Source organism: Hydractinia symbiolongicarpus, chromosome 9 (genome assembly GCF_029227915.1).
Source record: "Hydractinia symbiolongicarpus strain clone_291-10 chromosome 9, HSymV2.1, whole genome shotgun sequence".
NCBI classification, from domain to species: domain Eukaryota; kingdom Metazoa; phylum Cnidaria; class Hydrozoa; order Anthoathecata; family Hydractiniidae; genus Hydractinia; species Hydractinia symbiolongicarpus.
Window position 1 is genome coordinate 22,093,395 of NC_079883.1, and position 16,280 is coordinate 22,109,674.

Genomic DNA, 16,280 nt, shown 5'->3' on the forward strand with positions numbered 1-16,280 from the left:
CGTGTTATTTTTTGTCCTTCTAGTATCTCTTATACACGCTGAAAAAAATATATAACACCCATATTGTGGCTAATCAGGTAGCCTAGAATAGCTAGCTAGCATTGCTTTCTTTAGTTTTCATTAAACTAAACAAGCTATCAGAATTCAAAAATTCTTACCAGTTATGACTCGGATATATCTACATGATTTCCAGCACCTAGCTTCAAGTTTCATTGACTGGACTTTCACTACATCAGATGCGAGTGCTTTTCAAGTAATTATCAGGGAGCCTTTCGATTGTTTAGCAAATAAACATTTTCAAAAACTTTCACAAACACTTTTATTAAATTTTTTATGCGCTTATTATTTTTTTTAAAAAAATGTATCGTTTAAGTAGGGAGTGCTTATTTCATAATACAAATCATAACTCCAGTCCAACCTCGTTCTTAGGGTAATTTCGCTTTAAAATGCCCTGAAAACGAGGTTTAATTGCAGTCATCTCTTCGTCTCGTCAAAAGTTGGTTGCGTTTAAATAAACCTCGTCTCAGGGCTTCCAATGACGGGTTCAGGGTTGGGTGTTTATTACGGCTATATGGTTACAATTAAGAATAGCCGGGGTTACTTATTCAGGGAGAAAGGTGGACGCTTACTAGACACGCGTGCTTAAAAATGAATCACGAAATCTTTCAGGTGGCTCAGCTATCTTTCTCGCCGCACTTTGTTAAACTCGCCATAAGTTTCAGCTTGTCTAAATAAGCGTCTAAATAAGAACACCTAGCCTCATGAAAAATTTAAACGTTCTTCTAACAGAAATCGTGCACTATTTGAAAATTTAAAAAATTCACATGGTAAATACGTTCCTGTTTGTTAGATTGAAATATTGATAAGCAATGATTTGTCGGTTTTTCTTGATGTATTGTCACGAAAGAGGTATCACGAATCTTTTCTATTTTAGGAAAAACACAAATAAGAACATTGCTACATGCTGATTGAACCGTTGTGTCACCGTGCTAGATTTGCTTAAACAATATTTTCAGGCTCAGCCAGCCTCGTCCCCAGTGCATCTTGTATTTTTTTCTTCAACAGCTAATAGAAAAAGAAATTGTTTCGAAACAAAAGCCGTCGTGTTTTTCTATGTTATTTGTAGTGTTTTTTATGCATAATTCATTACAAGCCTGCACAAATTTCATTTTTGTTAGTACGAAAGCACTTTCCATTCCAAATATAAAAAAGGCAAGATCTTATAAAAGACTTTTCTAGAAAAATGCCGTTAGAAGGAGGGTGTGTTTATTTCATAACTTTTACAGCGAACCGAAACAATAAATTCACTTTCTTTTATTGCTACGTAATTTGAACAAACCAAATCAAAACGCCAGTTCAACCTCGTTCTCAGGCCAACTTTTTTTTTTAATTTTCCTATTAACGAGCTTGAACTGCAGTCATCCATTCCTCTCGTAACAAATTTATCGCGTTTATATAAACCTCGTCTTAAGCTTCTCAGGTGTTTGGGCAGAATCTGTATATAAAAAACCCAAAGAAGTCCTGGGTTCGGGGTTGGGCGTTTATTAGATATAGCTATAACTAACGGCCTTGGTTTGCTTATACAGGGAGGAACTCTTTATAAATTACTTTCAAAGGTGGACAGTTTTTTTTTTGCTTTTTAACTGTTTGATATTAATTAATATTGAAACTTCATTTCAAATATTTACAACCATTGTTCCGTTAAAATTTATAATTTGGGAAAAAAGTAAAATTCAAACTTTTTTTCTCAATGTTTTCGTATTACCAAAACAAAATTTGTTGAAGCTTGTAATGAAATATGAAAAAAAAACACACACAACAAATAACATGGGACAATAGGACAGCGTTTGTTTCGAAACCATCTCGTATTGTATTAGCTCTGGACACACACATCTCAGTCCCGATATCAAAAAGATACAATATGCTCTGGGGACGAGGTTGGCTGAGCCCGAAATTATTTTATAAGCAAAATAAGAACGATTAAACCACCCTTGTCCCCAGAGTCCTTTAGGTTACTGCAACTGTTCCACAATAGGCCTATTTTTAAAGTACATTCTTATCAAAAAAAATTTCTTTTTGAAATTAAATTAGACATTTTAAGATATGGACAAACATATCGCTGTTTCGATATTCTCAAAGATACAAGATGCTCTGGGCATGAGGTTGGCAAAGCCTGAAAATATTATTTAAGCAAAACTAGCACGTTAAAACACTGGTGCCACCACCAGACAGCGTTTAATGCAAATACATCAACTAATTTTTTTTTTAAATACGCTTATATTTCATAATTTTTATTTTTTTTCGAAAATAGGAAAATATGGTCCGATTCAGAGACGATTATGGTTTTTATTTTTGGATTAGATGAAATAGATGATTTTAAAGTTATTTATTGTAAACATATGCACGTATAAAAGATAGAGCGAAAGACTGTTCGAAAATCTAAGTTTCTTAGTAATTCAACACTCAAATTATTTGGTTACTATAAAATTTGTGAAAAAAGTTGAGATTTTTCCAAAAATATTCTGAAATTTCGGAAGAAAGACATACCAGCTGATGAATTATCAAAAGATTCGTGATACCTCTGTCGTGACAATGCATCAAGAAAAACCGACCAACCTGTAAAATTACAAAAGTGTTTTGCAACACAATCATTGTTTATCAATCTTTCAATCTAACAAACAGGAAATTATTTACCATGCTGTGAATTTTTTAAAGTTTCAAATAGTGCACGATTTTTGTTAGAACTTTTAAATTTTTTATAAGGCTAGATGTTCTTATTTAGGCGCTACGCACGGTATTTTGAAAAATAGTGCTGACGACTCTTTGTAGTCTACTTCTGGTCTTATTCTAAGTATTATTTACTACTAAGCTAAAAAGTAGAGGGCTACAGCCACCCTTCAGATCCTCTCCTCACCCCTTTACTCCCCATTGTCATAGGTTATGTTATTCTTCTGGCATTTCATCAATCAACAACGCATTACCATAACTTGAAGAAGCATGACTCCATAGCAAACAGTTTACTGGGGTTTATCACATTTAAAATTCCTTTTTATGTTTGTTTTTTTCCTTATTTCTGGTTTCTTGCTGGGTAACTTCTTTATCCAAATACCAATTTTTTGTTTTCTCAGAACTAAATTGCATATTATACTTAGGAACAAAACAAAACGATACATTTTTTCTACTAAGCAATTTGATGCTCAAATCCTTTAAAAAATGATGCAACTTGTTAGCAACAGTTTAGCCTAAAGCGAGTAAATAAATAAAGGCACTAATAACAGGGATTACAAAAACAGAAAAAGTTTTTCCGACACTTTCCTTGCTCTAAAAGCTTGTATCATATAACGGTATATTTAATTAAACGTGCGTTTTAACACCAGCTAGAGTAAGGGAAATATCCACGTGAATTTGATTAGATAGTGAACAGGCAACAATGAAGCATCAGCTGAGGCTGCAAGAGAGAGAAGCTTTAGCAACATCTCCCATACACATTGCATGCCATGACTAGTCGTTAAAAAAAAAATTGAAACCAATCTAAATCTTCTATGAATCTTCTTTGTAGTGTCATCAGTCTGGTGTCATCAGGTCAGACGACCAATCCATTTCAACATTAGACCCAAAAATTTTTAAGATCTTAAATTTTAATAGAATTCCTGCATTGAGAATGATATTTTGTATGTTATGGAGGATGAAAAGTTGTTTATCAAGTTTTTTGGAGCTTTTTAAACATCTTTTTTCGTTCTCAAGATACCGAGCTTAAAAGATTTCCAGCTGAACTGATGACATACATCATCATCAATGATGTAGTTAGATAGTATATTTTCGAAATATCTTGCGAACTTACATAATATTAAAACTTTGAAGCAGTGTGGACTTATGCTCTTGATGATCTCTTGGCATTTGTAAAATTTTGTAGTTTAAGAGTGATCTCATCTTTAATTACAGGTAGAAATACAATGTCAGCATTTTTTAAACCTTTCTTATGACATCATAATATCCCGGATTTTGAATACTTAAAATTTTAAAGAACTTCAGAACTTGATAAACAGCCTTTTCAACAGCCATTCTCCACAACTTACAAAATACCGTTTTTAATGCATGAATCCCTTTAAAACTTTTTATTAAGATATGGTTGTTATTTTTTCTCTGAAACGTGCCATATAGTTTGTACATTTCTGCGCATGCTCCATGGGGTGTTTACAAACACAGCTAATAATACACTTGCTTACAGTACATCCATTGTATTGTTTATAAGCTTGACCATAACCTTAACATTTTTACTAGTCCAACTGGTAAAAAATTTCTTGTCTGTTAAACCATAGAAAAACAAAGTAAATTATTTGGAATATTTGCTCCTTTGTTTATATAGGAATTAATACTGAAGATGCGCGTATTTGATGAGCGCTACAAAATGCCGTGGTTACACTGGCTATGTTTTTTTTTGCAAAAAATTAATGTCAACCGAAAATTGACGCGTTTGTATATGTTTTTTTTATTATTTCTAATAACTGTCCATTTCATTAGTGGATTTAATGTCTGATTTGATCAAATATTAGGAAGTTTTTTAGAATCTGTCCGACCCTAACTACCCAAAAATGGGGAAAAAGTATTAAAAACCTAGATTTAGTCAAAAAATATCTATCCTCCCCGGTGCAATTTTTAACTGCATCGTAGAAGGAGAGACTATTCAGTATTGTACAACACCATTATGTTGGGTATACTGACGACATTAATTTGAAAAAGGTTTATACCAGTACAATGTGCTGGGCAGCAATATTAGAGGCTGTTAAAATATAGGCCACGAATGGAACATTAAGCTTGATCTTGACATTTTTATACCGAATTACCATTCAAAAGCTATGTATATATGTAACATATATACAAAGTTTCTGTTCTCTCATTGGTCCTATAGATCAAAAATCTAAAAGTTTAATTGATGGCTGGTTTCATTTGTAACAGTAGAAAATAAAAATGTGCTCCAGGAACAATAAATATGCAAATTTTGCAATAAGATCAATGAAGTTCAAGATAGCCTTTAAATGCTCTTAATTTTTTACAGATTGTCTATCAAAGGGATTGACAGTTAAAAGAATCAAATATTTCAACAAGCGTCGAAATATCCTCCCTGTAGCTTGTCTACAAAAAAAGGGTCCTGAAACAAATAAATACTCTCAAACTCATCTTTGTCTATCTGTTTTGTAGTCCATAAGAAGTTTTAAATCTATATAACGCAGCTACCATTTGGTAACCCATGGTGAAAATTATGTTCAACATATTTGAGCAAATGTTTAAACGAAGTGATCAAACAGTCAAATGACTCTATATTGGTCGTTTATTTTCTGTATTTTCCTTGTTTGAGTTTTTTATTTTTTTATTTTGGGTGTCAATGTTTTTATATCTCAGTATTATTATCAGTCTGTTTATCCAGAGAACGCTGTGAAAACATGGCACTGTGTAGTAGTGTACAGAAATTGTTTGTTTGTTTATTATTTGTTAACAAAAGCACCAGGGCGTGCTCAACAAATAATTTACAATATTATTTTTTACACTATGAAAAAAGGAAGACGTGATAGGTAAAATATTTTTTATTTTGTACACACCATGTGAAGTACTTTGTAAGTTCATTGAAATCTAGCATTTTAATTCAGTGAGGAATTACTAAAAATGTGAGAGCATTTGCAGAAGCCTTTAATATATTTTGCGGAAGCTTTTTCCCAACCTAATATTCCTCAAGTAAGCATCACAAAAAAATCAACACTCAATGGGCACGCTTTGTTTCAGACACGTATTCGTCGAAAATGTCCTGCAAATTTAGCTACTAAATTAGAAAAATTGTTGCGAAATTTAAGGAAAATTACGAAATAAGAGTTTGCTATTTTTGTTGTAGCAGAAAAAATAATAAGTTCCAGAACAAAAAATGTCACGTAGTCTATTGGTTAAATCTTTCCAATGTTTAATGTTTTTGTATTCGCCATAAGGCGTAATTTGGAGCTATCCATAGTAATGACATTGTAGCAACCTTGTTTTGTCATTGAAAAATTAAAATTATAACAACAACACAGATATGTCTCTGCTGCAATATTTTCAGCTTCACATTTTCAATGCTAAACTTGCTTCTTGGTCCATTTCCACTAACAAAGGTATTCACATTGATTGATCTTCGCACGTGCACGTGCAATCATTATGCAATATCCTGGACTTTTTGGCAAAAGTTAAATCAATACTTTCCTCATGATTTGAAGAAAAAATAAAAATAAACGAAGTTGACGTAAATAAATTGTAAACAAAAATGAGCATATTTCAGACAGGCTAGGTTCCTTTTGAAGAAATATTCTGTACAAGCCTACATTTTGCTAGGTAGAATTTGTTAAAATTGCAGTAACGCTACGTGCACTAACCTACAACAGAATTTTCTATAGGAACTTTAAACCAATCTTCTTTATTCCAGCAGAATGTGGACCGTCTGTTGGGCATACGAAGCAAAAGAGAAGTCGAAATGAACTGATAAACCCAAAGCAGAGAGCTAGTTGTAATACCAACTGAACACCTAAAATATTTATCATACACATATACTAATTTTTAGAAAAACAACTAATTTTTTGTTTGTTTTTGCGATTTTCCATTTCCTTTTGTTTCTTTGTTTTCAGAAGCAAAGAAATGAAATTCTCTTTAAGCATTTTTAACATTATGAACAGCAATACACTTTTTTTAAGAACAATCTTATAAAAATAACGAGGCTGGAAGTAGCCAAAAATTAGAACATAATAAGAACAATAGCAATGCCGAAATTTTAATGAAAACTTCTTTTAATTGCTGGAAGATTAAACATAGAAAAAAACCATCTTTTTAGGAGGAATTTTTGCAGAATTAATTGTTGTGACGTTGCATCGCTAATATTCGCAATGAACTGTGAAATAAAAAATAAAAAGTGCTCAAAATATACTACAACCTCTTAAATGTCGAATGTTAGCATTTTAAGAGACTGGTTGGAAAGAAAAAAATTTTTTTTCTTGAGGTAGAGGTGTTCTTATTTTTTTCCCGAAATAGTTCTTATTTTGTTCTTATATTTTGATTACTTTTTATTTTTATATTTTAACACAACATTGCAAATATTTCTACGCAAATCAAAACAGTTGTTTCTGTGAATATTTCTATCCTGGAAGATGTATTTCGTCGTGTTTTATGCGGGGTTTTTTTTTGAGTAACAAGAGAAAGTCTTTGCGGACTTAAACCGAATTTGAAAAATTATAACACAGCTCAACAAAACCAAATATTTTTGTAAAAAGGTTCTTTTCAGAATATATGATGAAAAACACTTCAGTAAATTATCTTCCCTTTTGACCAGTGTTTTGAACTCTATAACAAATTTTTCAAAATTTAGGGCGTTAAATATTGTTTTAAAATATGCTTTATTTTGCGGGCGAGGTGTTCCAGTTTTTATTATACGAAAAATATTAAATGCAGTGAAATGCAGTGAAAAGTTTATTTAAAATTAATTAAAAATATACACGGTGAGTTAATTCACAATTAAATATATATAAAATTAATAGTGCAACAAATGCATTTGTTGTTAAAGAAGGAAAAACGTTTCTAACAATCTTACAAAAAATGCAGAAAGAAAGAAGTAAAATTATTTTGCGCTACCCAACTTTTGTGAAAAAAGAAAAAGAATTCAAATTATTATTTACAGAATAAATAACACGAGTAATAACGACAACTACAAACTTAAAAATGTAAAAAGTTTTTTTTAGTGTCTGTCGACTGAAACGCCCCATATTAGGGAGTATAAATTCGATAATTGTTCTTATTATATTGACAGTAACAATCTGGATTGGAGCAGTGATTACTATGAAGGTGACCATGATGGCTGGGGTGGGTTGGGTACAATGGGTGCATCATTGGCGGTGGAGGGGGTTGTGGGAAGTGTTGTAGGTGGTTTGGTGAAGCTTGCCCAATGTTTGGGTTGGTGTACAAGGGCTGTGGTGAGCTCCATACCCCAGGTGCAGTTTGTGGGTAATGATAGAACGGAGACTGTTGTTGGTCTAATTCTTGGTGCATGATTTCATGTTCGCGTGCAAAGGGGTATCCGCCAAGCATGATGGGATCGATCCATTGTAACCCTCGTGGTCGTTTTCTTAACGCTCTTCGTTTTCTATAGTCACCTCTTGAGAAACTATCAAAGTAGGAAGGATGCACTGCCCAGTTGCAGCTTCGTCCATTTTCAGGCCGATGCAACTTGATGAAACAATCGTTGAGAGATAGCGTATGTCTCACGCAATTTCGCCAACCAGTGCCACGTCTTTCGAGAGAAGGGAAATGTTTTTCCATGTACTCATATATGTCAGAAAGCGTGCTTTTACTTCCTTCTTTCTTGAGAATGGCTTGTGCAATCATAGCTGTATAACTCGGTAGACCGTTATCTGGTGAATTAGAACCTGGTGACTTTTTCTTTTCTGACGATGTCGACACGATTTCTGTTTTTTGTTCGTTTTTTAATTCTTGTATAAGTGTTTTAGTACTATGTTTTTCTTCTTTTTCGCCTTCTTCTGTTTTTCTTTCGTTTTCATTTTTCATTTTACCGGTTTCTGTTTTTTTAGTACTTGAGCATTCTGCGCTTGAGGTTAATTTTTCAGTATCATGCTCATCTGTGAGTTTTTCTTTCGCTGAAAATACAGTTTCGTTTTTCACGTTCAACTTCATTATTTTTTCCATTGGACTTGTCGCCCTTTCCATTTGATTCGTCAAGACAGGCAGGGCGATTTCTTTGGAAGTATAAACAGGCTGGTTACTTGATGGAGTAGATGCTTCTGTTGATGGTTCAGGAGTAAAACGTGTCTCAGTAAAAGTTCTAGTATTCGTTTGAGGCGGAGGATAAGGGCTCGAGTTTATTGGATGTCGAACATCTATTGGTGGTGTAAAACTGTGTTTCGGAAGATTTATATGTGATAAATGTGCATTTTCAAATGGAGTACGACCGTCATACGAGTCGTGTAAGGGTTTCTTTAAACAACTGGGACTAGCAGAGGTTGGAAAGCGAACTTCAGTAGACGTCTGTCCGCCTCTTACGTCTGTATTCTTTTGAAATTGCTGCGTATGAAAGTCATGTAGTCTTTGTTGATCGTTGTATTGAAGTATCGATGCAGCATCGTGTCGATTGCGTGTTGGTTCGTGTGGATATCGTAGGTCAGCATAGCGAAAGTCTACACGAGGTGGAGTTTTTTCTTGAAAATATGGCGTGTGATTGTATGTTGATGATCGATCGGTTGACGGGTTGTTGGTGTGCGGCCATCGAAATGCGTTTTCTTGGGGAAGAATTGGTCTCATGTGTGAAGGCGTCGGAAGGTAATCCGGATTGTTTAAATCGGCATACTTCTCGTTATACGAAGCTGAAGGATAACTCATTATTTTCATCACCGTCATGTAACCTTTTTTTAAAATGTTATATAATAAATTGTTTTATCTTTTCAGCTGGTTTGTTGTCTTTTGTCGAAATGTTGATAAAATTTAACACAATCTTCAGGCTCGTTTGTAAAGTTCCATAATTTGTTGTGATGTATCAGTTGAGTAAAAGCGAACTTACTTGTAAACAGCCAACAGAAAAATGAATAACACCAAAAACACTTTCATAATTTATCATTTTTTAAAAAACATACATTAACTAACATTTACCAATCAGGATTACTAACCAATCAATGCGTCTCAAAATAAAATCTTAACCAATCAAATTTTCTGTAGTCAACTGGTATGTTTCAACATTGTAAACATGAGCGACTAATTTTTCGTGTTCGGCATGAAATAACTTCACTTTTGTGGTTTTCTGTATGGATCATATAACAATACCGAATAAGATTGGAATCTGAAATGGGCTCGAATTTGTTTACGTTCCATGGCCGCACGTAAAAATATATTATGTACTTATTCACAGTTATTTTTGGTTTATTTACATTTTAGGATATTTGTTTGTTCCTCGTTTCCACACTTATGTTAGAATGTGTGTTTAAAGTCAAATTTTTTACGAATTTTGAATTGAGGGGCTTGGGAACTTGGAAGTTTTAAATTGAAAGAGATTGATTAAAAATTAACCAGATGGTATTCAAAATGTTTACAGTAAACATTTTTTTTTTATTTTACATTTGGAAAACAATGCACTGTACTTCAATGGGAAGTTTTAAATCAACATATTCAGATGAAGAATGAATCACGTTACATTAAAAGCAAACGCGAATTTTATGTTTTTTCTTTTTATTGAGAGCATCGTCTCATTCCCATCACAGTATGTATAGAAAAAATATACTCCACCATCAAGTGAAGATCGACCTTCACAGTTAGACATTGCGAAGCGTGTTCATGTGGAAAGAAAGTCCGCCTAACCAGCGAAGACTCCTTTTGCGCTTAAAACGATTTGATATATTCGCAACGAACAAAAAAGAATTCGCTTTTTTTTTTAAATTCATTCATAAAAAAACATTGCAATGTTGTATTGAAAAAATGAAAACCAACAAAAGGAATGTGCGCAAAGAAAGTGAATGAGCAAAACCCACTTTCGGTGTACATATAATTCGGTGAGAGTTATAGTTATTCTGGAGGCGGAAAAAACTACCCTACCATTTGAAAGGTAACACCTTCCGAGGCGTAAAAAAAGAAATCATACTGAGCTCATTTTGTTTTTTCAACCATGTGTGTTTTGCCACAACATTTTCAATACGTTGCACATTATAGTAAACCCTCTGAAACATAATATTCATTATAATATTCCTCCTTTATAAATTTCAAGAGGTTCATGATGAATTTTTTTTAAAGCATATCAAAATTCCAGGCTGGTCATCATTCTTATTTATCTATTGTTTTAAACTATACCTATTGTTTCCAGCGTGAAATAACAGCCTCTTATTTTTATAAAGCATCTATATTATAATGCCCGTATACGTCTGTCCGTCCATCTCTGTCACGCAAAATGGTAGCTTAGCTGCGACGGGCGAACCCGTGGATTTTTCCACGGGCTAACGACTAGTATTCTTATAAAAAGGGAAAGCATATGTCTGTTTATCGGTTCAATTCATGAAGAATAACGGGGGTCCCAATAAACGAAGCTATACCCGTGTTTAAATTTTTGTCATAGTTTTGTAAATTGTTGTTTCTTTTGTTTGGAGGTGGTATTTATTGGTTTATTTATTCGTATTTACTTATTGCTCTAAAATGTTTTATTTTCATTATTTTTCAGCAAATCTGGTGTAGCATCATTGTCAACCTCGATCCCAGGACCTGTTGTCTCTTTTTGCAAATCGGACAGCGAGACGATAGATGTCAGGCCTATCAATAAGCGCAGCGCCTATGAGAAACAAAAAGCCCTGGGAACGAAGTTCAATCGATGTTGCGTTTGATAACGTCACCATCGAGCATTTTTGAGCGGGTTACAGTCATTTTTCTGTTTTATTTTTGTCAGCTATTAGTTAATTTTAGCTTATCTATTTTTGTTTTTTGCTTGATGTCCTTTAGGTGTCTCTTTGAAGCAATGACTGAACCAAGAACAGAAGAAATTTCAATAAAAAGTATATTTTTACTTATCGCAAACCACTTTAGCTACGAAATGTTTCACCTTACATATTAATATTCCTACTAAATAAAATATTTTCTACTTAGCAACAAATAATATTGAGTCGGTTAGTTGTTAAACCTCCTTGCTGAGTTGTAGCTTCACTTGCAAAAAGGCTAAAATTATATTCTATTTCAGAAGTCAATTGGGGTTCTTATTTTATAAAAAATTAGGTATTTGCAGATTTGTACAGGTATGGCGTTTTAGGCTAATAAAAAGTAAGGAATTGGATTTTAATATCTCATTTACTGATACTATATTTACATGATATTATATTCTTGAAAAGCTAATCCAAATAAAACAGTGCCCGTAGGTTTTAATACTGATATATAATTTTTATTTTTTTAGAGAGTGAGAGTTTTTTAGAGATCTCAAATACAATTTCGTTCTCAGAACTTCTTTTTCTCTTTTTGATCTGGTCTCAACCAATTGTTTTGGTCCCTTATTAATTTTTCTGTTCTTTTATATTTTTTCTGTCAGATTCTCCCTATCTCAAATATAAATTTTTCGGTTCCTCGGTAGTTCTGTATGAAGAGAGTTTACTGTACTTGTAGTGCGATTTTCGTCCTGTCCAAAAATGTAAAAACTTTCTTTAAAACAAAAACGCAATAATGCTACGTCATTTTGTGAGTCCTGGAAGTGTAAAATTCCGTGTTATTTTTTTTTATTTTCTTTATTAGAAAACAATAAAATCAATTTAGGCAGCCTTAAAATACCTTTTTCTAGGGAAGACCTTGGAAACCTTGAAATTTGAATATTTCAAGGTCTCTAATCTGCCGCTCCCATAAAAACGTCTTTTTATAAAGAAATTTCTTCGCTTGAATTTGTGGGTACTGCCCAATATTGAGAAAATTGAAAAAAGTATTGAAATAAATAGATAGGCCAAGAGGGATATGCTGAAATAATATAATGAACCAGTTGAGTTCACAGCTGATTCCAGCTTGGGGAAATGCTTTCAAAAACGCCATAAATTTACTCGAACATAAACCTTAGTAGCTACTGGCACGCACCAAGAAAAAAGGGCTCGTCAGTTTTTTGCGCTACAGCGGAAAATGCGTTCAGATGGAAATGAGCCCTTAGAAAACTCCAATTTTATCATAAGAGTCAGCATTTAACAGGAGAGAAAACAAAGTTTTGTCAATTTTTCTTAAGGTCTTCTTTCCCAAAATTATTGTTAAAAAGGTCTGTATATTTTACGCGCTTGTCATGCTGACATTTTGCCTATGTTTTTAAAATTCCTGACAGGGTGGGCACCTTGGGGATCCTTAATGCATGCCAAATCTTTTGAATATTCTTCACATTTATTTTTATTCAGATTTATTTTAAGGGTAAATCGTGGTTCCATGAATATTTTTAGCCTAGTTAACTAAGCTTTCTTCGAGGATATCAAATTCAGTTTCCAATGGGAACAAAGTGGGCGTGGTCACATTCTACCGTATTTAATAATACAAGAATTAAATATATTTGTTCGGGTGAGTGAGGCCATTCGCGCTCAAAACAAGGAATTTCCCAATATTAACAAGGTGAGCAAAGAACAATAGAATTATTTTCACCTTACATATAGAACAATAGAATTTTTTTCACCTTACATATTCTGATTACCTGGTGTTAAGAAAACTTATGCTGGGTCTCCTGGCTAGCTGAAGATAAAAATTCACATTAAAAACCATTACATTCAAACAAAAGGCATGTGCATTAGGGACACTTGTGGTAAAGTTAAAATTTAGTCCTGAAAAGTCCAGACAGAGTGGTCACCCTATCGAAAATCGTTCTGCCTGACTATTTTCAAACATACGTAGTTTTTAGAAAAAGACAAATAGAACCCAAAAGGACCGTTGGTCCTATAAAGCCAACATAATGAATTTTATCAAAATTGTGGCTTTAAAAAAAGCCGTTTTGTTGCAAAGAGTTGTTTATCTGGAACTTGTGTACTTGGTAACAGCTTTTGTTCCTTCACTCACAGCGTGTTTGGCAAGTTCACCAGGCAACAACAAGCGAACTGAAGTTTGTACCTCACGAGAAGAGATGGTTCGTAGTTTGTTGTGATGAGCAAGTTTGGAAGCTTCGCCTGCTAATCTTTCAAAGATGTCATTGACGAAAGAATTCATGATGCTCATCGCTTTACTTGAAATTCCGACATCAGGATGAACTTGTTTCAAAACTTTGTAGATGTACATACCATAACTCTCCCTTCGACTTCTTCGCCTCTTGCCTGTGGCTTTCTTGCTTGTTTTTCTCTTGCCAGCTTTCTTAATCGCCTTTCCTTTTCTCGCTGGACTTCGACCTCTTTTGGGGCTTCCACCTCTTTTAGGGCTAGCAGCTCTTGAGGATGGTTTCCTTGGACTTCCTTTTCTTGGGCTTCCTTTTCTTGGGCTTCCTTTTCTTGGACTTCCAGCCATTTCTGCGTCAATTATTTACGAAATAAAACTTTTTGCTCTATTTATGTATTTCCTTTGGATCAAAAATTGCCGCCTTTTTCATATTCGAATGCGAAATAGGATCGAACTTTCCCGCCATTTCTTAAAATCGAACGGTAATGGTCACAGCTACGTCCAAAAACTAATTTTAGATGTGCAAGTATCATTTATATCAAACTGATTTGTTTTTTTCTTGGATTTTGTTGTAAAAATAAAGTGTTAACTCATCGCTCATCTTCCGTTAATAACTCTCCTGTTTTTGCTCCAAATACAGCTTCAAATTTGTTGCCAGTACATTATCAGAACGTTATAAGATGCTAAAGTTAATTTTCCATCTTTCACTTGCTCTAGGCGTACAGCAGGGTGTCACTACTCCTGGAAACTCCTGAAAATACTGGAAATTTAAAATATGCTCCTGAGAATAATCATCGAAAGTTACAAAAATTGAAAAACTCCTGGAAAATAATTTTTCTAAATCTATTTTGTGTTGGCTCGGCTTTTTATGGCTATGAGAACTGTTTACTTTATTTTTTTTTTTCATTTAAATTTCTGTTTTTATCGAACGAAAATACTCCGGGGAAGACGTTCAGATAACTGAAACAAATTGGATCGAAAATTCCCGCTCTTGAATTCGAACCTGCTTGTCTCCATCCCGTTCGCAAGCTGGAATTAGAAAAAGATTCGGGGATCGAAAAATCCCGCCTTTTTAAAAATTCGAACAGTGTTGTGTCCTGGCGCGTACGGAAATAAATTATGAACCCAATCAAGCTGTTTTTAGAAAAAAATTCTCAGAGTTATGTATTTGAACATTTAATCGACCTGGGCATTTATTTGAAAATTTTAATTTTACCCTAGGCTTGATTATATGGGCGATTATTTAAAGGGAGCGTTTCTAGTATGAGTTAATTTTTACCCTGGGCGGTTATTTGAGTAGGGGCGTCTAAATTGTTTGGCGGTGGGCGTTAAATCGGTCAAATACGGTAGCTATATATTTGTAAGAAATACTCCTAATAGCGTACTAGCAAGTTAATTTCTATTTGAACGAGGTTATTGGGTTGCCTTCAACGTAACCAGAAGACTCAACGTGTTTTGTCTTACTGCTCCGTGGAATAAGGAGATGTGTAAAAAAAGAAAACGCTGGGTAGCAAACACATTTTCTGCGGTTAGAAAACTGACCGCGCTTTCTGATCTTCCGAGGGGCCTTTCCCCTTGGACGACCAGAAAGCATTAGCCAGGGCGGAATTGTTCTTAGTATGAGTTATCCAGAGAAATAATATCCATGGAGGAGTTCCTCTAGGTGAGAATTGTCCGGGAAAAATTATCCAGGGGAAAATAGCGAGAGGAGGGAAATTATGCAGCAGTCGAAATCTTTGCCGGTAAACCCTCTTCATCAAAGTGTCTCATTATTCGAACATCTCTATATTCCGAAATTTCTTTTTCACTCTTGACGTTTTTTTCCCCACAATTCGAACACAAATAGTGTAAAACCTCGATATAAAAAAGACAAGAACATATAGAGACGAGGTTGCGAACTTTAATTTTCGCAAGAACTAATTTTTGCGAAATTGACAAAAGCTGGAGTTTTCGGGCTTGGGAAATATAAAAAGAATAGTTCTTTTGCATTGCATCTTTGTGTATACACCGCTTGAAAAATGCAATTCGTTGTTAACGTCAGCGTGCCTCTCCAATGCCATGGAAAATAGTTTTATTGGTCTAAACTTGATTGATTTTGTGTAAGGGTAGTCGATCCAGGACCTGTTGTCTCCTTTTGCATATCGGACGGATCAATAAGCGCAGCGCCGATGAGAGACAAAAAGCCCTGGGATCTAGGTTGAGGTTAACTCTCTATTTGCAGTTTACGAACTTTCACTACCCCTTTCAACCACCATTTTTCAATTTTTTCAGGTTTTTCTAAACAAATTACTTTTGTTCTGAAAAATGAACATACTGGAGAAAAACACATAGCGCTTCAAACTAAAATCACAGAAAAGTACCAACAAAAACCCTTTGTTGTTTTTATTTTATCAACGGACTTCTTTTCCCAATTATTACATACACTACAAATAGACTAAAATATAAATAACATATAATATCAAATTTAAACAGCATTGACAAAAATTTGACATTTGACATTTTCGAATGTTCCCATCTTGAATTTTGCACTGACGATCGCTTTATAAATATTTCAGTCTGTACGAAACAACCAGAAAAAAATAGAATTGCTGTAGAAAGACTAATAGTTATCTAAATTAAGTTCTAAAGCTAAAAATTCA

General features: G+C 33.9%; 3 protein-coding genes across 4 annotated transcripts in view; 1 reads left to right on the forward strand and 2 right to left on the reverse strand.

Moving 5' to 3' along the window:
* Nucleotides 1-11,657, forward strand: part of LOC130657952 (WD repeat-containing protein 25-like) — a 45,038-nt gene extending 33,381 nt beyond the window's left edge. The window contains exon 6 of one of the 2 annotated variants that reach the window (XM_057460956.1): nt 11,219-11,657. The gene's annotated coding sequence lies outside the window, so the exon portion shown is untranslated. The remainder of the gene's footprint in view (nt 1-11,218) is intronic. The other variant, XM_057460959.1, reaches the window with a different exon arrangement.
* LOC130657947 (fork head domain transcription factor slp2-like) lies at nt 7,675-9,610 on the reverse strand. Its single transcript, XM_057460946.1, has one exon. The coding sequence runs from the start codon at nt 9,415-9,417 to the stop codon at nt 7,774-7,776; it is 1,644 nt and encodes a 547-aa protein (XP_057316929.1). The 5' UTR covers nt 9,418-9,610; the 3' UTR covers nt 7,675-7,773.
* A 1,665-nt stretch (nt 11,658-13,322) lies between the features above and the next one.
* On the reverse strand, nt 13,323-14,007 carry LOC130657957 (late histone H2B.L4-like). Its single transcript, XM_057460966.1, has one exon. The coding sequence runs from the start codon at nt 13,987-13,989 to the stop codon at nt 13,504-13,506; it is 486 nt and encodes a 161-aa protein (XP_057316949.1). The 5' UTR covers nt 13,990-14,007; the 3' UTR covers nt 13,323-13,503.
* Between the last annotated feature and the right edge of the window lie 2,273 nt (nt 14,008-16,280).